The sequence below is a fragment of the Hipposideros armiger genome, unplaced genomic scaffold (genome assembly GCF_001890085.2).
Source record: "Hipposideros armiger isolate ML-2016 unplaced genomic scaffold, ASM189008v1 scaffold_1259, whole genome shotgun sequence".
NCBI classification, from domain to species: domain Eukaryota; kingdom Metazoa; phylum Chordata; class Mammalia; order Chiroptera; family Hipposideridae; genus Hipposideros; species Hipposideros armiger.
In genome coordinates this window covers 172,716-196,556 of record NW_017732609.1, presented here as the reverse complement: position 1 = coordinate 196,556, position 23,841 = coordinate 172,716, and the positions used below count along the sequence as shown (strand labels likewise).

The 23,841-nt window shown below is 40.4% G+C and overlaps 2 protein-coding genes across 9 annotated transcripts in view; both read right to left on the bottom strand.

Annotated features, from left to right (window-relative positions):
- The window catches only part of CSDE1 (cold shock domain containing E1), a 38,384-nt gene extending 35,469 nt beyond the window's left edge, over positions 1-2,915 (bottom strand). For 6 of the 7 annotated variants that reach the window (XM_019633214.1, XM_019633216.1, XM_019633217.1 and 3 more), the window contains exon 1: positions 2,795-2,915. The gene's annotated coding sequence lies outside the window, so the exon portion shown is untranslated. The remainder of the gene's footprint in view (positions 1-2,794) is intronic. The other variant, XM_019633215.1, reaches the window with a different exon arrangement.
- A 4,680-nt stretch (positions 2,916-7,595) lies between these two features.
- Positions 7,596-20,361, bottom strand: SIKE1 (suppressor of IKBKE 1). 2 transcript variants are annotated; one of them, XM_019633221.1, is made up of 6 exons: positions 20,115-20,361; positions 19,776-19,881; positions 18,749-18,891; positions 17,446-17,559; positions 15,098-15,151; positions 7,596-8,915 (listed from the first exon to the last, which is right to left on the bottom strand). In XM_019633221.1, exons 1-6 carry the CDS (start codon positions 20,271-20,273, stop codon positions 8,802-8,804), a joined length of 690 nt encoding a protein of 229 aa, XP_019488766.1. In that variant the 5' UTR covers positions 20,274-20,361; the 3' UTR covers positions 7,596-8,801. The 2 variants fall into 2 exon arrangements, with proteins under 2 accessions (XP_019488766.1, XP_019488767.1); XM_019633222.1 differs by lacking the exon at positions 7,596-8,915 and having other exon boundaries at positions 14,767-15,151.
- Between the last annotated feature and the right edge of the window lie 3,480 nt (positions 20,362-23,841).

The window sequence follows — 23,841 nt, the reverse complement described above, 5'->3', positions numbered from 1 at the left end:
CGCTGGCTGCTGGCTACACACGGTAGCCCATGGCAACCCACTGCCACAGGGGCTGCAGCCTACACCGTCGCCGGCAACTCACAGCAGCCCAGCTCTAGTTTGAGCTGTTGTTCAGCATCTTAGCTGTGGAGGGCAGGGCAGTGTCACTGGCCCTAATATGTGGGATCCGAACCGGGGCCCTCTGGCGTCCCAAGCCAGTTCTTAACCATCGCGCCACTCGGCCGGCCCTATTTTGTTTTTTAAGTAGGTACTCACACATGCAAGTAGAAAACATTCTAATATCAGGAATATTTTAAATCCTGATTTGGCAGATATGATTTAAAAGAAATGATGGGATTCAAGGAAAGAAGTCACTCCCACCAAAGCGGTTTCGCTACTGAAGATTAAGTCTTAAAAAATAGTTATAATTCTTCTAGCTGTAATTCTCTATTACGAAAAATCCTGTAAATTTTGTTTTTTTAAGCTGAGCCATCCTGCCACCTGTTGGCAGCTCAGCGGCAGCTCAGCTCAGGTCAGGAATCGAACCAGCAACCCTGTTGCTCAGACTCTTGAGCGAGCTCTTAACCAACTGAGCCACTCGGCCAGACCCTCTACAAGTATAACAGCTCTCCGTAAGACAATTTGGGTAAAAGCTCTCCAAGTAATTTCCCCTTTGTTTTTTGAAAAGACAAAGCTAAGAAGGCAATCGATTGTTTTTATTTAACAAGATCTCTTTTATTTTCTGATAGTCCTAAAATTCAACTCCTTAAAAATCTGTCCAAATAGCATTTCTCTGTTTCAACTACCTCATCAAAAATATGCTCCTCACAACATGAATGAACTTAATGCCAATGAACTGTACACTTTAGAAGAAGATTAAAATGGTAAATTGTATGCTATATTTTACCACAAGCTAAAAGAAAAAATATATTTTTTAAATGTTGGATGGCCCTGTACCATGTGTCTTTAGGTAAAGGGAGAGAGTAAAACAGGAGTGGGATAAAGCAGGACTACATGTTGGCTTTTACACTCTCTCATTTTTGATTTGCTAGGAATTTACTACAATTTTCAACCATACTCTAAAGGTCATTATTTGTTAAGCCAGAACTTATTTACAAAAAAAGAAAACCTATCTTCTGTGCCTCAAATACTTTACTTTTCAACTCAGCTGCTATAAATACTCATCTCAATGGTAAACATCCAGAGCAGCTGCAAAATCACTCATACCACCACCACCTCTTTTATTTCGGGCCTAGGGCTAAAAGGAAACAAAAACAGGTTGAATATTTATCTAGATTTTATTACTCAGGCATATGCCTCCTTACCCACACCAAGAATGCCCATTACAGGTTAGTACCAAAGGACACCAACATATTATATTGCCCTTCAATGTAGTATCGAGAACGCTTGCCTTCTAGAAACTCAAAATGAAATCACTCAGCGTTTTGACACAAAATAATTTATATTAGTGAGTTATAACTTGGTACCTACGTTTTATAGTCCGGTAGCTCTGGGACAGAGCTACCAGTTCACAACGTCCTGATAAAAAGCTGTCTCCCAAAGGAAACATTTAACTACCAGTCTTTGGGCGTCCACCCTCCCCCTCCACCCTGTCTCTTAGCTGTTTAAAGAGGATCACATTCTTTCACTCATTTTAGGTGCAAAACAAGGAAATTACCTCGAACAACGATGTTCAGATTTTTGTGTTTGCAGTTTGAAGGCTGTTTTATAGAGCATTCCCTGCCTCACTTGAGTCAAATAAGAGGAGCCATCTGCGTGTTTCTAAAGAAAAACCTTAAAGCAAAAGAACCGTGGCACTAAGATTTCGTACTGATAATAAAACATCGGATGGTTATAAACCTAAAAAGTGTCTCCGACCAGGGCTCTAAAAAACTAACTCTAAATAAAATGACAAAGCCAAGCCGTTCGTTGCTCAATGTGGGCCGGGTTCTTACACTATAAGAGCCAAAAAAGGTGGTGGGGAAGACTCCACTGAGCTCTCACAAAACACGCCCTAACCCTGGGATAGAGGGGTGAGAGCCACGTGCCTAACATTAGGGGCTGGTTCCCTTTCTCAATAACCGAAGGGGAGGCATAGAAGGGAAGGCAGTGTGTAGAGACCCAAGATACACAGCTCTAGGTGAATGGAAGGATGACAATTAGGACGCGATACTGTGCCATATGAGGCCGGGGAAAGGAGGTGTCTCTAAGCACTTAGAGAAAGCAGGGTCTCAGTCCATACACAAAGGAAGCGCCACTGCCGCACTGCGCTATGGTACTCGTAGTCAGATCCCCAAGCAGGTGACAGCCAGGAAGCTATAGGGTCCAGTCACAGTAGGCCCCTCTCCTCTGCCTCCGGCTCTTCCAGTCTCACACAAAGGACCGCGCCACCACCCCCACCCCCCGGGACTTGTAGTTCCCATTTTCCCTGCCAAGCTGCAGAGGAGGAAGCGGACAGACTACAACTCCCAGCAGCCTCTGCGCCCGAGGCCCGCACCCCTGCCTCCATCTTGGCTGCGGTCGGAGCCTCCATTTTCGCTCCCTCCCCCACTTTTAGTCACCACCATCGCCACCACGCGTGGCAGCCTGGCCTGGACTCTTCGGTTCGGCTCTGCGGCCTGACGTGAGGTCTAGACAGCTGAGCCGGAGCCGGGTGGAAAAGGCCGGGGTAGGGACTCAAGGTGAAATTTTCCCTACCCGGAGCTCTAGGAGTGCCCAACTTGACACAGAAGTCTCTCCCGTTAGTCTTGGTCTTTTCATCTGCCCTTAGCCTGGCCTGTTATTACCCCCAATTGGACCCTGAGGTCGTACTCACCCCAACAGCTCAGCGCCCCCTCTCCAGCGCCGCCATAAGCAGCACGGCCCGGTACGTAGGAATAAATCTCGCTTCTCTCGCGAGAGTTGCGGGCTCCAAGCGCGTGCACAGGAAGGGGAGGGGAGCATAGTCCCAATACGCTTGCGCAAGAGGGCCGAGTGACGCTAACTAGTGCGCTGAGCTTAACCACAACCAAGATGGTGGCTACGTTCCACTGCCTTCCCTTGTCCAATAGCTGCTGGAAGCAATCTTGGTGTTTACTAACTCCGCTGGGACGCAAGGGGCGAGGTGGCGGGTGATTTTCGGCGTCTCTGATCTTTTCAAACCTGAATATGCTTTAAGCAGCTAAACCAGGGTAAATCTTGAAGGCGGAACAATTTGGAGGGCATATCCAGGAACGTCATAAAAAGGATTTCTCTTTTATATGGCGATAATACAGGAATCTTCAAACCCCCGTTTCTCCTCACTCACAGCGCGTTTCTCTTGTCTGTTACGTTAGGCTACGTAGGAATTTTCATTGGTAGAGAGTCAGGTTTTCAGCCAGGTAATTTGTAACTCTTAATTGTGATCTTTGTCTCCCAGAAACTATATTGCTTGCAACAGACAAGAGTGTGAGCAAGACAACATAACCTCCCCGCACTCCTCCAAAAAAATCTTTAACTGACCTTTCTGGTTACCAGAATATAATTCGTAGGCAGTCAAATAGGCTGAATCAGTAGCCAGAAAAGCTGAAATCAGGGCAAATGGATGATTCATCCAACGGTATAAAAAGCAAGCAGAAAAGTTCAATGAATTATCCCTTTGCAAACAATAGAGCAATCCCCTCTGGTGAGAGGAATGCTTTTCCTAGATTCTGTGGCTCTCTCACTTGACAATATTGGATAAACAATGACCAGTCACGCTTCCGAGAATTCTCCAACCCGCTCATGTTATTTTGGCTTTCAACACATATTTATTCAACATCTCGTATGTGTCATCCCTGGAGTGTATACAGTAGTAAGGATAAACGGACTTCTGTCTTCAAGGAACTTTCAGTCTAACATCATTAAATAATCACAAAAACAAATCTAAACATACACATTAAAAAAAGTGCAATGAAGGAAAGGTGCACAGTGTTAAGAGTATATAACCTTTAATTCTGAGCAAATCATCTTGAATTCTGAGAGGAGGCGGTATCCTACTTCTAATGTTCAAAGATTTTCTCTCCACCTCAGTTGCCATACCACCTCCAAGTTGCCTCTTTGTTCTCTTTGATGCCACCCTCTCCTTCAAGATAGTTGCTTCACTTTCAATGCTTCATAGCTCTACTGTAATTATTAGTTTGTACTAGATAAGGATACTTGAGCACAAGGCCTGTGACCTCCATCTTTGCATCCCTGGTTCCTGACAGTGCCTAGCATAGACAACTCTCAAAAGCTTGTTGAATAAATAGCACTAAACAACAGTGTAAGAAGTTGTTAAAAGTTGGAATGTTCTGTTGGGAAAGTACAAAATGCAAACCTATCAAACCAGCTGTTTTGTTTCCTTTGTCCAATTCTTAAATTGAAAGCTCTCCTTCCCAGCCTTGGGTGCTTACTCTAGAAACAAGGTCATATGAAGCTGGGCTAAAACTAGAATTGGGTCTAAGAGCACACATTCTCAAATATCACAGCAATGGGAAATGTAAAAAATAATGGCCTTGGGCCGGCCGAGTGGCTCAGTTGGTTAAGAGCATGAGTTCTGAGCAATAGGGTCGCTAGTTCGATTCCCACATGGGCCAGTGAGCTGTACCCAAGCTGAGCTGCCGCTGAGCTGCCAACAGGTGGCAGGATGGCTCGGCTGGTGAGAGCACATGGGATGGTGGGCTACGCCCACCCGCAACTAAGATTGAACACAGCACCTTGAGCTGAGTAGGCACAAGCTGCTAATGGGCAGCCAGGTGGTGACTGGACTTGGAGCTGAGCTAGCTGCGCCCTCGACAACAACTTGGCTGTTCCCCTCCCCCAACTGCCCAATAAAATCTTTACAAAAAATAATAATAATGGTCTCACCAAATTCTATAAATACAATTCCTATTACTAAGAAAGAATAGGGCCAGTGGAGTGGCTCAGTTCGTTAAGAGTTGGCTTAACACAAGCTCTGAGCAACAGGGCCACTGGTTCGATTCCCACATGGGCCATTGATGCTGCACCCGAGCTGAGCTGCCAACAGGTGGCAGGATTGTTCAGCTGGTGTAACAAGATTGCCTGTTCAATGGTGGGCTATGCCCACCCTCAACTAAGACTGAACTTGGCACCTTCAGCTGAGCTGCTGCCCGGATGGCTCAGTGGATAGAGCGTGCGCTCTTAACAACAAGGCTGTTGGTTCGACTCCTGCATGGGATGGTGGCTACACCCACCTGCAACTCAGATTGAACACAGTACCTGGAGCTTAGAGGCCACGAGCTGCCAATGGGAAGCCAAATGGCGACTGGCGCCCTCCACAGCGAAGATTGAAGAACAGCAAGTTGGCCGGTCCCCTTCCCCAATTCCCCAACACTGTTCCCCTCCCCTAATTTCCCAATAAAATCTTAAAGAAAGAATAAAAGTCTGTATCTCTACCATTATACATAGCTCCTAAAGACCTTAAACCAATAGCCATTTATCATCATCCTTCTCAACTTCCTTTAAATTCTTCCCAGATCCATAATTTGTATCAATTTACATTTAACAGAAAATGCAAATATATACATATAAACCCAGAAGGATAAATTTTATTTTATTTTATTTATATATTTTTTAAATATTTTATTGGGAAATTGGGGGAGGGGACCAGCCAAGTTGTTCAATCTTCGTTGTTGAGGTCACCAGTCACCATCTGGCTTCCCGTCGGCAGCTCGTGGCCTCTAAACTCAAGGTGCTGTGTTCAATCTTAGTTGCAGGTGGGCATAGCCACCATCCCATGCGGGAGTGGAACCAGCATTCTTCTTGTTAAGAGCTAACGCTCTATCCACTGAGCCATCCAGGCGGCAGCTCAGCTCAAGGTGCCGAGTTCAGCCTTAGTTGCGGGTGGGCATAGCCCACCATCGAACAGGCAATCTTGTTGTTACACCAGCTGAGCCATACTGCCACCTGTTGGCAGCTTAGCGACAGACAGCTCAGCTCAGGTGCAGAATCACTGGCCCATGTGGGAATCGAACAGGCAGCCCTGTTGCTCAGAGCTCGCGCTCTTAAGCCAACTCTTAGCCAACTGAGCCACTCGGCCAGCCCCAGAAGGATAAATTTTAGCTTCCAATGCATCAAAGAAAATAAATGATGGAGTAATGACTTAAATCATTAGTTTAAATGATTTATTTCTACAAGTACTACCCATAATTAGAGGTAGTTTCATTTTTAGAAGATCACTACATTTTAAGGCAATTTTTATTTATTTTTTTTTTAGCTGAGCCATCCTGCCACCTGTTGGCAGCTCAGCGGCAGCTCAGCTCGGGCTGAGCATTGAACCGCTGTTGCTCAGAGCTCACACTCTTGAGCTAGCTCTTAACCAACTAAGCCATTCGGCAGGCCCTCAGATTAATTTTGAAATCAAATTTAAAAATTGAAAAAAATATAGTTATTTTTATGTTTTTTTAAAAACTGAAGTTAATTAAAGCAGACATGTGTGAAGTCACTTGGGGAACCAGCTCCTAAGCAACAGAGTAGTCATGGATTTGGGTAAGATATTTAGTCTATTAAGAAATAGCCATCAGAACAAAAAATTGCATATATTATTTTTGATTATTTATCATGATCATTTTTCTTCTCCGAGAAATTTAAATCAACAGTGAAATCAATTATGTTTCTTTCCTCTAGAATTATCAATGAGCATATTTTCCTGGTGTTGATGAAAAATTTCCAGCCTAAGAGAAAACTTATAAGCGTTCATTTGAGCCAAACTGTTGACAATTGCCGGGAAGCAAAATCTCAACGGACTGAGAAAATGCTCCACAAAATGGCGGCTTGCAGTTTATTTTATACACAAAATTAAAGGAGGAAGGTTACATGAAATCCACTGGTGACAGATTAAGGGGGTGGGAGAGAGCAAAGTGGGGAAACCTCTGGGATTGGATAAAAGTAAATTACAGAGACAGGTACTTCCTTTACATAGGTGGGTGCAGGATAGCTAACAGCTTTTTTACAGCATATAGAAATGGTAATCAGGAGACAAGCATAATAATGAGGAATTTTGCGGTTTTCAGCTCTGGTCTGGAAAAAGGATTAAAGCGATTGTCTTAGGTGCAGAAAAACAGAGAGGCTCACTGAAAAGGCACAGACTAACTTTATGAAGGAAGCTAAAGATGTGACTTTCCACCATGGCCCACTTGGTTATGCAAGTTTTTATGCTCACGCCATTTTATGTCATTATTTTCAATCTCCTGAGCTTGTCAGGTTTAACCTGTGGCCGTCCACACTGGCATCTATGGGGGTGCCAAAAAAATGTATACTCATACAAGTGGACACTTTGGTCAATGTTGCTCAAGCAGTAGTTCACCATAATCAGAAGTGCCTGGACGCTGATGGTAACCGCTTTGAGCACCTCTTGTAATTGCAGAAGTCATATGTGGCTTGTATTCATCTTTTGTTATTGATAATATATTATTACAATTTTTATAGCTTTTTTCCTTTCTTAAAGTGTGTATAAATTTTTTTTGGCACCCTCTGTATTTGAGAATCAAAGGTAAGCATCCTTTATACCTCCATCACTGCTTTCTTGAGCAGTGATGGATGAGATTTTTATCAGTTCTTTGTGAAATCAGAAAAATTAGGTCAATGTAGAGATTTTAAAAAAAATAAGTCTACATTTATTCAAGATTTTAAGGACTGTTTTTATTCTGACATTATGTCCTTCCTATTTAGGAAAGTTAAAGGGACTTCTTTTATAAAATTATGGTAATAGTGGATGGTAAAGTGACTACATTCAAAATTTCAGGACAGGAAAACACAATTTTAAGCAAAAACTTTCTTAAAAAATAATTGTTAACGAAATAATGTAAATAAGATTTAGTCCTAGACCTCTACAATCCAAAACTTTTTATTCATTAAAAAGCTCCCAAACAGTGAAAATGCATTATATAAAAAATAACAATTATGTAATAACATGTTAGAATTTAAATAAGAACAATGCAGAAGTTTTGTATAATATTTCCCTTTAAAATGTCAACTTTGCACTTAATGAAAGAATTATGTGGACATGCTAAGCTGCTGCACTAAAAGTAATCACCATAACATTTTAGCTCTGGGAACCAGCCAGAGAGAAGGGTGAAGCAAAATAATATTTTTAATTAAACTTAAATTAGATCTTGATGAAAACCAATTGCACTTAGAATAAAATCTAAACTCTTTTGCCATGGCCTACAAGGCTGGAAATACCTAGTCTTCACTAAATGTCTAATCCCTGGTTCACTGTAATTCAGTTCCACTACCATTTTTGTTCCTTCAACATTGCAAATTTGTTCCTGCTTCAGAACACTTGCATTTACTAAAGCCTCTCTGCCTGGAATGATCTTTCCCCAAATCATCATATAATTAGCATTTTCTCAGCTTTCAGGTTTCAGCTCAAATGTTACCAACTTACAAAGGTCTTTTCTAAAGTAAAAGTACCCACTATTACCATCACTTTCCTTAATATTAGCTTGTTTTATTACCTTTGTAACATGTATTGCTATTCACAATTAACACATTTATGAATTTAATTATTGCCTTTCTTCCTATTGGTGTAAGCTTCAGTTCTCTGGTTCGTCATTGTATCCCCTAAACCTAGGTCTGTGATTGACATAATAGTAAGTACTTAATAAATAGTAATTGAATGAATGAATTACACTTATATAATTAAATCTAAAGCAGTATTGATTGCATGATACATTATTTATGCACCAGCAAGAAGAAAATATGTTGCCATTTTCCCTGAGCTCATAGATGTGCAGGTTATTTTCCACACAATTATTCTTGGCCACCAATAATACTGGTCATGCAGCATTTCCTAAGAGTGCTTCATTGTTGTCTCCAGGATTTTATTCCAAGCTGCTAATAGCTACTGTGGTAGGCAGAATTCTGAGATGGCCACCAAGATTCCCAGCTGGTGTGCATGTTTTGTATAATCCCCTTCTCTTGAGCATGGGCTGGACCTGGGGGTATTAGAGAATATCACTCTTATCTCATTTATGGCAAAAGGGATTACTGCAAATGTATTTAAGATCTCTAATCAGTTGTGTTAATCAGAGGGAGATTATTCTGGTTGGACCTCAGCTTATCAGGTGAGCTCTTAAAAAGGAGTCTAAACTAGGAGACAAGGAAAGTCAGAGAGATGATCTCCCGTTGTTGGCCTTGAAAGCCTCTGAGTTCTATACCTGTACAGAAATGAATTTTGCCAATAACCATGTGAGCTTGAGAGAGGGCCCAGAGCCTCAGATATGCTGCTAGCCTTGGTTGACACCTTGATTTTAGCCTTGTGAGATCCTGAGAAAAGACCCCAGTTGAACCCTGCATGGACTTCTGACCTACAGAACTTTAACATAATAAATGGGCATTGCTTTAAACTGCTAAATTTGTGGTAATTCATTATATAGCAATAGAAAACTAATATAGCTATACTCCAAGTTCTTATGCTGACACTCTGTTTGATCTTATAAGAAAGAGTGAATTAAAAGTTCACAGGGAACAGCTAAACCCTATTCCTTCCTCAAATGGTCCTTTGTTGACTGAAATATCAAGAGCTTCTTTTTGTCCAGCCATGCCACCAGGATGCAAACCAATTGTGCTTATGCTTAGAATCAACCACACCACAATCCCTACATGTATAAGACATATCCCAATTTAAGGATGTTAAAATATGAAATAAAAATGAATCTTAGGATGCAAAATTCACTTCCGTCAATTCCACATGTATTTCTAGGAGGCTAGATGAAATGTTGAGTGAACTGTAGTTCATTGAAGCTCTGAAGGCTCTGCCTCCTCTTTAGCATTCTTGGAGAATGACCAAAGAAAATGCATCCTTTCCTTTCCACTATGAACATTAGTGGATAATATGCTGTAATTCACTCTGAAAGTTGCCATGAGACAACTACAACTGCAAAACATGAAATATGGCTTCTTATAGGGGAATGTGTCTAATGTAAAGGAGGTAGATGGAGAATTAAAAATAAGCAAGCCAGGGCTGGCCGAGTGGCGCGTTGGTTAGGAGTTGGCTTGGGACACCAGCTGTGAGCAGTAGAGCCCTGGTTTGGATCCCATGAGGGCCAGTGACACTGCACCCTCTACAGCTAAGATGGTGAACAACAGCTCCACCTGGAGCTGGGCTGCCATGAGTTGCCGGCAACCAGCATAGGCTGCAGTGGGGCTGGCCGGCAGTGGGCGTGAGCTTTCGTGAGCTGCCGTTAGCGGCCGTCCAATGGCCAGCGAGCAACTGCCTCACCCGGGAAGAGCACAATGATAATACCAACATGGGCCAGTAAAGCGATGTCCTCCACAACTAGACTGAAGAACAAAAGGACAGCAACTTGTCCGTTCCCCTTCCCTGATTCCCCAACGCTGTTCCCTCCCCCAATTCCCCAGTAAAATCTTAAAAAAAAAAAAAAAGAGGGAGCACAGGGTTGGGGAGAGATGGGAGAGGAGCTCAAATAGATAAATGCAACATTGGGTAATGTTCTAATTCTTGAATTAGCTGATGAATTATTATGCTTGATAATTTATTTGCATGTCACATTATCCTTCTATGTGTCAAATATTACATTGTTATAAGGGCAAAATTATGCAAATAGTGCTGACAAAATTTGTATTTACATGGTTGTTTTTAAAATTATGCTTATTTTTATCAGTGAGGGCTCTTAATTGGAGGCCATCTGGGTTGATTTTAACAAAAAGTGATTTTATTAAAAGGCTAACAAGTAAATATCAGGATGGCTGGGACAGCCAGAAAACCAGAAATAGAGGCTACGTAGCCTCTAATCACTTGATAATTGCTTCAGTGACGACCCCACTGCGTCCACTGGTGGGAAGAGACACTGCAGGTTACACCACTGATTTGGCTGACACTGGATACTTGATGTTGTCACTGAAGCCACTTTTGCTGTTCCTCTGTGGAGCTGGATGTAATAGCCAGCGTTGTAGGTCACCACCTTTACCCAAAGAATTCTGCATAGCTCCATGCTTCTTTGTATCAGTAAGTTTAAAGTTTAAGGTAGATGCAGTTTCCCTAGCTGCAAAGGGCTGGGAAAACATGTATCCAACACTTTCCAATTTTTAGAAGGAATTTCCTCAACATGGCAGTTAGGATATTGGGTAGCCACAGAAGAAATGACAGATGTCTGCCACAGCCCATTTTTTTTTTTTTGGCTATTTAATATCAACACACTTGTTAAAAACTCAGTGTAAAAGGACTTGTGTCAGACATTGTTAGTTGCTGTCTCAATACTCTTTCCTCTTTGCTAATAGAACACTGATTTTATTTGGGCAGATATGTACCCAGCCTTCTTTGCAACTAGGTGACCATTTAATAGGCTAGGCAAATGAGACAAGAGGAAATCTGTCTAGAGTTTCTGGGAAAGCTTTGCTTTTCCGACTAAAAGAGGTTACATATAGCCAACACAGGCCAAGTCACGTACTTTTCCTGACTTCAACATGGACATGACATCCAGCACAGCAGCAACCTTATTGCAACCACAAAAAAATAGCATTAAGCGGGGTGGCCAGTTAGCTCAGTTGGTTAGAGCACAGTGCTCATAACACCAAGGTTATGTTTGATGCCCGCAGGGGCCACTGAGCTTAGCCCTCCACAACTAGATTGAAACAACTACTTGACTTGGAGCAGATGGGTCCTGGAAAAACACACTGTTCCCCAATAAAAACAAAACAAAACAAAATAGCATTAAGGATGAAAAACATGTGATGGAAGCAGAGTTGTAAGATAGGACCGCACCCTTTTCTATAGTAATTAGGACCACTGATTAAGTACTGTTCCTTTCAGTTGTATGCATACATACTTACAGCTACACCATTTCAGAAAACAGATGAAAATTATGTCTCATTAGTTAGGACTCCATTTATTGAATTTGTGTTTTCACGTATGGACTGTGGTGTTTCTTTTGCACTATTAATCAAAATAGGTTTTGTTAATCAAGAACAACTTGAACTCTGGAGTATTTGGCATTTAAAGATATCTTAACTCAGTGGTTATGTTTGAGTCTGTCCGGGTTTGAATCTTGTCCAAACTAGAACCCAGTTTGGAAAAATAACATAACCTCCTCGTGCCTGAGTATCTGTAACACGAGGTGCAGTTGAAATGGAGATTATATAAAGACTAGAAAGGTTGGTGCTACCCATTTGTTGTACCTCAAGCTTATATAGTCCCACCTCTGTATCCTATATATCTCTATATTGAATTTATCACACTGCATTGTAACTATATGTATACCTGTTTGTCCCTTTTACTAAATTTTTCTTGGAAAATAGTGTCAATGCCTCCCCTCCACCCTTTTGCCACTCTTAGTTCCAAATGAAGTGCCTGGTATATAGACCAGACATTCTCAAATTAGTGTCCTTAGAAGTTATCTGGGATGATTAATAAAATACAAATTCCTGGATCCCATTTCCAAATTTCTATTTCAGTAGGTCAGTGAGCCACATTTTAAGGAACACTGAAATAGACCTTTAATGTTTGAATCAAATTATGCCTAAGGTATTAATATAATTCAAGGTAATAAAGGTAAATATCAATAACATTTAAGCATGTTTCAAGATACTTCCAAACTTAGTTTCAGTTTTATAATTTGATTTGCAATCATATAATTTATGACTTCTAATCATAAGGAAATCCCTAAACCCATTTCAGAAACAACTATTTATAGCATAATACTGCTGACTACACTGTGCTTATTACAAAATATTTATGAAAGCCTGTCTACTTAACAGGTTGCTTACACATGTGAAAAATAAACTTTTGCATTTCCTAATAATTAGACTCATTACTGAGTAAAATTATCTGGTCTTCTCAAAATGAGGTTTTTATTAGAAAAGGTAAGTTTGTCCAAAGATTTTGCAAACTAATCAAGTTCTTCCATCTACTACGAGAGAAACTTTAATATTCACGTAAATCAAAGAGAAAAACATTCCTTCCCCTCTTCAATTTTTTAACAGCACGTTATTTTCATTGTATTAACACCAGCCAGAATTTATATTATATAGGGCACTGAGAGCTCTTTAGACTCATACTTCAAGCTCTTGATTTGCCAAGGGGCAAAGTTAACATATAGATTTATCCTGATATCTGAGATGTAAAGAACTTTATAAACAACTCAAAGGAACATAAGGCAGATAAAGGGACACCATGTTATACTTTAATGGGCTATTTGTCATTTTCACAAAACTGGCCATGGCAGCTGACAAATGGTATAGGGTACCCTGGAATGTGGGACATATGGTGGCACTTAGGGCATATACTTCAAGGCAAATAGCTGGGCTAAAAGTTTACTTACTCTTGAGAAATGAGATAAAAATGCCCACACTTGGGGTAGAAGTACCTTCCAATTCTATGCAGGACTTTGAATAGAAATTTGACAAATTACTAAATGACATATTCATTAAAGCCCACCATCGTAGGCAAAGTCCATTAGGATTAGTAGGATCAGAAGCTTTTAGGATATCTTGGAGAGATTTTGTTGTTTTAATTGGAGTTAATTTTTTACAGCAGTACAAAAAAAATTTTTTAATCACACAAAACACTAACCAAGGATTTTTTAATACTGCGTCTCTTCCAATATTATTAGAAAATATTGACAGGTTGGCATTCATTATTTCAGTTATTTTGGGCGAACCTAAATTGATAGTATAACATGAAGTAATTTGTAAACTTGAAATGTGAGTAAACCAAGCTAGGGCAATGAGTTGATGAGTGAGCCTAGCTGACCACTAAGCATTTGAATCTCCACAGTGCTTTGTTGCCTACTATGAACAGCACTATGAATGTAATAACTCTCGTTAAGTGATAAAACTTAGCTTCCTTGTGAAAAATAGATCTAAAAAGAAACCAACTACTGGTACTAGTAATGAAAGACATCCAAGTAATTGGTGGTTCTTAACTATATAATAGAAGTTATATATAAATAGCAGAATGTGCTACCTAAGAATATGCTGTGAATAAACCTATTATATGCTCTTCACATTTGGTGAACTACCCAAGCTGAGGACTTCCTAATAGGACAAAACTGAAAAATTGGTTACTAATATCAAATAGAACAGATAAAAGCTACTTTTAGCATTCGAACTAAATATGCACAAGACATATTTCTCAGCATCCTTTGAATATGATGATTATACTACTACCAGAAGAAAACAGCGGACTTATTTTCAAGTATGTTTCCTGGGGACGAACAGTAGGTTCTCTCAAATTAAGAGTTAAAGACACAATGGGCCGGCCAAGTGGCGCGATGGTTAAGAACTCGCTTGGGATGCCAGAGGGCCCCGGTTCGGATCCCACATATGAGGGCCAGTGACACTGCCCTCTACAGCTAAGATGCTCAACAACAGCTCAAACTGGAGCTGAGCTGCCGTGAGTCGCCGGCGACGGCGTAGGCTGCAGTCCCTGCGGCAGTGAGTTGCCATGGGCTACCGTATGTAGCCAGCAACTTGTCTGTTCCCCTTCCCCAATTCCCCAGCACTGTTCCCATCCCCCCAATTCCCCAATAAAAAAAAAAAAAAAAAAGAGTAAAGACACAAGGCTATAAAGTGCCAACTCTTAGCACCAGAGAGACTTAAAACTACACAGAAGGTGAATGACATTACAAATCAGAGAATTTGCCAATCTAGTTCTGCAGACTTGTATTACCTTTCTCAAATGGTAAACAATCCAGGTTTATGCCAAATAGATTTAAAAAGGTAATCTCTTTTCAAAATTTTTTGTAATTGCAATTTACACTCCTATATATAATCAAATCACTGCCTTATAATAAAATGCTCAAAGTTTCAGAGATGTGAAAAAACAAATGAACTGAAAACACAGTTTATATAAGTTGAGGTCCCAGACGTGAAAGTTAATAGTCTCTTAGAAAAAGGAATGGTGAAATTCAGTGTGTATTTTCCCAAACACACCCAAAAACTCTTTTGTGAATAACCAATTTTGACTGCCAACTCAAAATTGCCACCTGATTCCTTTGATCAACACTCAATCAAGTCTGAGGCAAGACAGTGAAAAGACGATACTCGAATAGAAAGAAAGGAACTTCCTTCCTTGATAAACAATCACCAGCCAATCATTCAGAAACTGAAGTTATTTGATAGCTTGGGAAGTAGTGTCCATTGAGTTTTCCTTCCTGACCTGAAGTGACTCACTGCTGATGGACAACAATTCTCGAAGTTCCTTATTTTCAAGCTGAAAAAAAAGGGTATATGTTTATTTCAGGTATGTTGACTGTCAAACTGCATCACAACACACTGTTTTGGGCCAGGAACAGAAAGTTTTAAGACAACAAAAAAGCTGAGAATTTCCTAAAACACTACTTATTTATTCATCTAACAAACATATACTGAGCAATTTTTATATGCCACGTGTTCGGATTACAAAGGTCCCTCTCAACTGGAGGAGTTCATGGCTTGTCATACTATTCATGGTTCCCACAAGTTTTGCTACTGTTTCCTCTTTCAAATTCCTAATAATATTTTCATTCTGCTCAATCTTCTCTCCTAGGTGTCCTACACTTTTGGAGAAAGGAAGGAAGGAGGGAGAAGAAACTACTTACTGGCCACGTAACCAGGGACCATGTGGGTGTCTCACACATACTACCGCACAACCAACTGTAGAGCAGGTAGCACTGCCTACAACCATGTTCTCTTTGAATGAGGACACTGTGGCTCACAAAAGTCCAAAAACTTGTCCAAAATCAGACAACTTGGATGTGGTATTGCCGGGGTCTCAATCTGATGCCCATGCTTTTTCCACTTAAAGTATTAAGTAAAATTTGTGTCCCATTTCCTTATGGCTGTTTTCATACTGAGGTTAAATCAGGGATAGTGTAGACAAGGTCATTCTATGATTTTAACTAACTCCTAATTTCTAGTTGGGACCTTGTCACTCTCTTTGATTTCCAGAAGGAGCAGTTTGCACTCATCCTTATTCTCTCTGCAGGAAATTCTGGTAAACCATACCATTTTTCGGGCTTCAACAACAGAGTCAGGGTCATTAAATCTTCTATCATATAAAGTGCTTCCTCCAGTACTTTGTAGCTGTCTCCTACCATTTATATACCATTTCATACCATACAAGTACACCAAGTCTTCAATTAACGTCATCAATAGGTACTGTGACTTGAAGCAAAACAAAGAAACCAATTTTACCAAAGGCTAATTAATATAAACAAGAGTTAAGTTCCTATGGCATCTTATCAATGCTATATCCAAATGACGCTGAACGAAACGAAGTTATTTGACGGCCTGGTGTACTAGTCTTACTCTTTTCACTAGATTCTGAGCAGGGACCCTGTCTTTTTCTCTTTAGTATTTCTTGAAGGGCCCACAATAGCATCTTGTAATATGCAGCATTCAAATCATCTATTATAATGTTTTTCCTCAACAATCTTACGGGCGTACTAACACCCCAGGCCTTTCTTTGTAAATTATTTCTATTTTAATCAAAATATTACATTAAAATAGCTTTTAAAAAATCAAGACTACATGGCTTATAAAATAAACAGTAGTTCCTTGGCTTTGTTCACCAAAGGTAACCACTTTTAATACTTTTATCAATTTCTTTGGTATTTACTTCTATAATTTTAAATTATATGCCTGTACTGCTATTTCCTGGTCATCAATCTTAAACATTATCTAGTGAACTTCCTTTTATGGCAGATGAGGAATTTTAGTTCATATGTAATCTGTCCTTTCCACTCTCTCTACCCTCTTGATCTGATAATATTTCAATTTCTAGCCAATACATAGTTGGCATTTTCATTGTTTGCTGCTGATTGCATTTCCTTTCTTGAAAAGGGTATGGAGGAGTTTTAATTTTAAAACATGAGCACACATTGCAATGCTTTGCAATGATAGGATAGTAATGGCATACCTTCCAGGCGCTAAGAAAACTCCATGAAATATTGTGAACTCAAAATAGTAATAATCTGGGGCCAGCCGAGTGGCTCAGTTGGCTAAGAGTTAGCTTAAGAGCGCGAGCTCTGAGCAACAAGGCCGCTGGTTCGATTCCCACATGGGCCAGAGAGCTGCTCCTGAGCTGAGCTGCCAATAGGTGGCAGGATGGCTCAGCTGGTGAGAGCACATGCTCCTAACAAGGCTGCCTGATCGACGGTGGGCTATGCCCGCCCGCAACTAAGACTGAACTCAGCACCTTGAGCTGAGCTGCCGCCCGGATGGCTCAGTGGATAGAGAGTGTGCTCTTAACAACAAGGCTGCAGGGTCTGACATCTGCATGGGATGGTGGCTACGCCCACCCGCAACTAAGACTGTAACACAACACCTTGAGCTTAGAGGCCACAAGCTGCCGAATAGCAGCCAGATGGCGAATAGCAGCCAGATGGCGACGGGCGATAGGACTAAAGAATGACAACTTGGCTGTTGTTCTTCAAAAAATTCCCCAATCAAATCAAACAAATCCCCAACACTGTTCCCTCCTCCAATTCCCCAATTCAAAAAAAAAAAAAAAAGCAATAATCTTACCTCTAATTGGGCTAGTTTTTCCTGAATCTTACAAAATTGGTCATCGTCCACCTGAACTGCTTTCCTCATCACTTCTCCCATTTCACAGATTCTATCAATCTGACTCTCAATTTCCTGGGAAGATATTAACACAAAAAAAGGTTAAAAAGTCATCTTTCCTACAAATAGGAAGTTCATGAAAACAGGTGCATTACGATGTTAAGAAGTTCACTGAATTATGCTACATGTTACACAGGAGTTTCACTATAACCTGAGTCCTCAGAGGTGAAGCCATGATAAAGTTATCTTGCGGTAGTCACAAATAATTTGTTTTCAAAAGATCGATTCTAGTCTAACCACCCATTGGATGTTGGACAATATATCTTAAGTGGCTGTTGAACTTAAATTAGAATACTTTTATTGGCAAGCTCAGAATATTCCAAGGTACCTTATTCTGTCTATGAACTTATCTCTTAGCAAGTTTTTCATATGAGCTAACCACTGTCTCCTTCAAGGTTCAAGTTTTCTCCTCTAGACTAAAGAAAGTTTTCTTTTCTAGATGAAAGCCATAAACATATTTAAAACATCCCTGTTCCCTAAGACTTTTGTTAAGTCAGTAAAATGTTTGCAACAGAATCTAAGATAAAACTTTTCATCAATTCCACTGTAGCAAATAGTGAGGCACCATTCTATTAATCCAGGATTCAATGACATAGTATATGTGAGTGTACAGTGACAACTATGAAGCACTCTACAAACAGAGGAACAATTACTGGGTCTCCCAAATTAAGTCATGAGCAACCAAAGTGTAGAAACTATGCCACATATGTATTTTTTAAACCATACTTCTTTCTCTCAACGAGAGTATGTATGCTATGTAGTTCAGTTTAATAAAGGTTTACCAACTGCCTGCTATGTGCCAGGTACTATGTTAGTAATAAAAAATGAATTCATGCTCCTTACAACCAAGGAGTTTACAGTTTAGTGAAACGTACTATAATAACCAATCGAGTATTTACTGAACACCTTCAAAACTAACTGGCATTAGTTTGGTGGAAGAACTAAGCATTCATTAACATCTTGGAAAGAGATCTTGGTGAGGGAGGGAGGAACCTTAGTCCTACGCAAATAAAAGGACCCAAGCAGCCCCTTACCTCCTTCTTTCTTTCTAGTCATATCTTTACAAAACTATAGCAAAATCAACAGTGAATGTAATAAATGTGAAAAGAAAAAACACGCTAACTTTTCTTCAAAAACAAGCACACAATCTAAAACAATTCCAAGACTTCAGTTCATTTAGAATTTATTCCTCACAGTTACTTACTGCAGAGTGAGACTGGTGAGCTTTCAGGACTGGTTCGGCATCCACAGTTTTTTTGGCAACCATTAATTGTAACATCTGTTTCCGGTACTTGCTCATGATGAGTTCCAAAGCATCCTGGTGTTCCTCCAAGGAAACCCATAGCTCTAGCAAAAAATGAAATAACTTGGCAGTGTGTCTGAGAGAGAGCTCTCAAAGCCAAACTCTTACCTGCTGGAATTTTATGACACTCCATGAAATATTGTGACTCCAAAGTTGTAAATAAGCGTTCAGGTCCACAAAACTCAACAGTTAAAGTCTATGTGAAACAAAACTTTCTAGGCAGAGGCAGCATAGTTCGGTAGAAACATGGGATATGGAATCTGAAGGCATGGGTTTGAGTTCAGTTCTGTGAGTTACTAGCTTAATTCTCTTAAGCAAATCACTTAACCTCTTTGAGCCTATTTCTTATCTGCATTGTAATAATACCTAGCTTGCTTTAACTCAAAATGAAGATATAAGAATACAATGGGATAATCTATGTGGAAACCCTCTGTAAATTGGTATACAAATGACTATTCATACTACTATCATTAATAATGTACTCATTCAACCTAAGAATACATACCATAAAGTATAAAATTCAGCTCTCTCACTTTGCACAAGAACATTTTAAAAACCTTCAATCTTAATTTTAGTATTTATTTCAATTACTATTTAAACATTGAATTTTAACCCCTTGAGGATATTAACTCTTGTGCAAGCCTCCACCTGGGGATGCCTAAATAAGCCATGCAACAATTCAACTCTACTAAGCACCTCTTTGATAAGCTGCTTATAAATAAAATGAGTTGGACAACCTTGAAAAGGGTAAGGTAACAAACTTTATTGTTAATGGGCTAGCACATGATAACTGTCTTATTAAAAGTAGTGACCTGAAATACACACAGCGTGTGCACTTTTGTGAACAGTTTGGCAGGTTTGCAAGAACTTCTGAAATATTACTGGGTATGACAAAATCATAACAACTCCACGAAAAGGCAGGACTAACCTCTGTTCTCCTGCTGCAAGTCTCTAATCTGTGTATTCTCTTGGGACAGCAGAATGTGAGGTTTATATTTGGACATGTCCTTCATATCGGATGCATCCTCTTGATACTGGACAAAACAGAGACAGACTAAGCGCGCCGTAAGCAGAACAACCACAGATGCAACCTAAGAGGCTGGAGTCAGGGCTCCAGCGCATGATTCTCATCCCCGACTCCGCAGAGGGGTCTCACCGCCGCCCTCTGAGACCAGAATAAATTCCAGGCAGAGTTCCCACCTGACCTCGCCTTCCACCCCTCAAGTGCCCAGAACCTGAGGGCACGGACCCCTACCCTTTGCCTGACCTGGTCCGGAAGCGCTGTCCCCGCCTCCCGCATAGCGGCTACCCGCCGGTGCAGCGCCGCCGACTGATCGACCAGCGACTCAGCGGCCGCATCGTGCTCCCGCAGCCTCTCCAGCAGCGTCTTAGCGTCTGTCAGGATCTTCTCGATGGTGCAACTCATAGCGGCCACAGGACCACAGCTCCAGCCCTGCTCACCTAAGCGAATCGCTGGGATCCTCCCTGAACCTGTCTCAGCGTCAATAACGTCACTTCCGGGTACGATTAAAAGGCGCCGGGGGCAGCCATGATATGCGCATGCGCGGTGGCATCCTAGTGCCCCCAAGGACCCGCCTTCACACCCGGCTTCCCTGCAGCCCTGCCCTTCGCAGGGACTGAGGCCTGCCCTTGCCACGCCCTTGGTTTCCAGTTCCCACAGCTTGGTGGTTGAGTATTTAGCTGGGCTGTCCCAGTTTCCACCTTCCCTACTGGTTTTTGATTGATGTGGATTCTTAGTCATCATTCTTTTTTTTTCTCAGTTTTTTTTTTAAATTCTGGTAAAATACACATAAAATTTATCATTTTAACTATTTTTTAAATGTATAGTTCAATAGTATTATGTGCATTCACAATGTGCCACCATCTTGCAAAACTAAAACTCTGTACCCTATTAGGACCTCCTCTCAGCCCCTGGCAACCACTATTTTACTTTCTGCCTCTGAATTTGACTACCTCAGGTATCTCATGTAAGTGGAAACATACAAACCATATTTGTCATTTTTGTGACTGGCTTATTTCACTTAGCATAATGTCCTTAATGTTCATCCATGCACAACACAATTTCCTTTCTTTTTAAGGCGAATATATCTATCTATCTCACATTTTGTTTATTCATCCATTGGTGGACATTTGGGTTGCTTCCACATTTTGGCTACTGTGAATAATGCTGCTATGAACATGGGTGTACAAATATCTGTTTGAGTTCCTGCTTTCAATTCTTTTGGGTGTATACACAGAAATGGAATTGTTAGGTCACATAGTAATTCTTATTTTAAAAATTTTGAGGAATGGCCATAATGTTTTCCACAGTGGCTACACCATTTGACATTTTCACGACATTTCCAATTTCTCCACACTTAACTATTTTCTGGGTTTTTTTTTTTATATCCATCTTAAGGGGTGTGAAATGGAGTCATTGTTTTCTGCTCGCCTATTTTTTCTATTTTAATTCAATTAATAACTTGATAAATTTAACCAGAAGAGCAATGACTTTTGTGCTGCTTGTTGTAATGGTTTATGAGTATACCTTGTCAAGATTGTCTGTCAAATTTTGTTCTTTTTCATTCATTACTTTAGCAAATACTTTCGGAGAGCCTTTTTTGTTTCAGGAACTATTGAGTTTTGGAAATATAGCATTATCTTTGCTTCTAGACCTGCTCCTCCTGTTTCAGTAAAAAGCACATTATACACTTATTTGCCCTAAACAGAATCCTGGAAGTCATCCCTTATTTTTCCTACTAATTCTTTACACTCATCCACTCATCAGTTACCAAAGCAACCTATCTGGTTTACATCTTTGGGACATATTTCCTTCTTTGTATTTTCACTGCCACTGGGTAGGTTGAGCCATCATCCTTTCTCACCCAGAGAAAGCAACAGTCTCCCAACTGGCCTTCTCCCTACCTCAAGTCGTTTCCTCCTCTAATAGCTCTACCACAACCCCTTGCTGCCCTTTCAGTGGCAGGTAATTGTTTTTTTATGCCCTGCCCACATTAAGACTGAGAACAAGACTGGTTATGTTATACTAATTCCCTGCGACACTGACAATTACTCTTACTTGCTTACGTAAAATCTCCAATTTATTTGAAGTTTGTATAATCCAGCTGAAGAATCTTCTATCCCTCATTCTGACTACCAATTATTGACCTTCTTCTTTGAGTATTCTCCTTCATTCATAGAAGATTTCAGGAATTGGCTTAGTAGTTTGGTTAATCCATACTCACCTTGGGTGACATTCGTGTCCATGTGGACAATTCATCTAATGTTCTATTCTTCCTTGACCTCCACAGTTCTAGAAACATTCAATTTATTTTGGCTATCTATGGCCAGACCCTTGATCATTTACCAAAAATTGTTTCTCATCAGAAATGTTAAGCTTTACCATCTAATTCTTTGTCTGCAACCTTTGTTTCAATCGATCTAATTCTTGCAACCCTTTCTCCCACTACTGTCTGTTTGACCTTATCCAGCTCTTCTATTTCTGAATATATCAATATTCCCCCTACCTATCAGACTCTTTTCTTGTGGTCTAATATTCTTTCCCTGATCAGACTGGGCTCTTATGATTGGCAGTCTGAACCACTGTCTTTCTAGCATCCCTAATTTCTTTGCATCTCTCTTTTTAAGCCAAATGCAAGCAGTTAACTCTAACCCTTGACCAATCCTATGGTTCTAGTAGTGGTTAAGAGGGGATACAGAAACAAGGGAGGGTTTTTGTTTATGTTTTTTATTTTGTTTTTATGAACAAGCCTTGAGCATGCTTATAGGCTTTATAGAGGAAGGATCCAATCAAGAAACAGATACAAGAGAGTAGGGGGACATTCAAAGGAGGAGAAGGGACATAATAGCTTTTTAATAGATCTTTGTTGAATGTTTATTGGGATGATAGGCATAAGGTTAAGAACACAGGTGAAGATTCTGGATTTGAATAGAATAAGAAACATTTCATTTTCCTTAATTCAAAGGAAAATAAAAAGGATAGATACAAATATGAATTCTAGATGGGGAAACATGAAGTTGAAGGGAACAATAGCCTTCAAGCCATCCCAATACTTGTGCATCCCACCCATCAATAAACCAATAAGATAAGCTCAGGCACTTTTAGTGTTGTTTATGAATAGTATACAAACTGCCCAAGACCTCTTTTGCTTGTTCTGACTTATTTTCATTCTGACCTATTTCTATTTGGCTCCCGTTTCTTGGCTTTACTTTCTCATTATTTCACTCTTACTCTTTGGGTCAGGAAGTGATTCGGGGTCTCCCTACCTTTATTATCAACTCTCAGATGGCCCTATCAGCAATTCTACTTCTGCCTCTCTCAGAGTATACACCTTATCCCAGTGATCCTCTGATGATCCAAATGCTAAATCTGACCCCTACACACTTATGTGAACTCTAGGGAGGGAGGTACTTGGACATTTTACTAGAAATACCTCTTCTAGTACCATGCCCATTGCTGTAGCCATACCACACAGACAGGATAACAGACTTACTCCTGTCCCTGAACCTCAGAAACCCTGATCAGAAGTGTGGGGGTACAGGGCTCTGGGAGCAGATGGTGGTTCCAATGGTCCGCAACAGAGACAGGGCAGAGATACTCGACCTCACCTGACCCCTAGTGTCCCTACAGCTTCCTTCAGTCATTTCCACACATCAATATTGTACCTTGTTGATTTCACCCTTTTGATACCTCTGGGAAATATTTGAAATAATTCAAAATTCAAATCTTTATAGATACTTAGAATTTATGGTTAAGAAGTAGAGCTGTACAGCATTATATGTCCCATCTTGCATTTATTAAATACCCTATTTTGCTCCTTTTTCATTTCATATGGTGAGTTTTGAACTCTCAGCCCCAGTTTTCCTGTTGCTGCTAAATAATGGCTTTCTAGGACTCAGCCTTGAAAAACCACAGACCCTCATAATTATGGTGAGAGAAATCTCAACAAGATAGGGAGAAATGTTTAGTCTTC

Coding starts and splice junctions, on each gene's coding strand:
- SIKE1 (XM_019633221.1), bottom strand. CDS start 20,273: ATGAGTTGCACCATCGAGAAGATCCTGACAGACGCTAAGACGCTGCTG. Junction 17,560..18,748: donor CTCACCAGTCTCACTCTGCA/GTAAGTAACTGT, acceptor ATATCTTCCCAG/GAAATTGAGAGTCAGATTGA. Junction 8,916..15,097: donor TCAGCAGTGAGTCACTTCAG/GTCAGGAAGGAA, acceptor TAATACCCCCAG/GTCCAGCCCATGCTCAAGAG.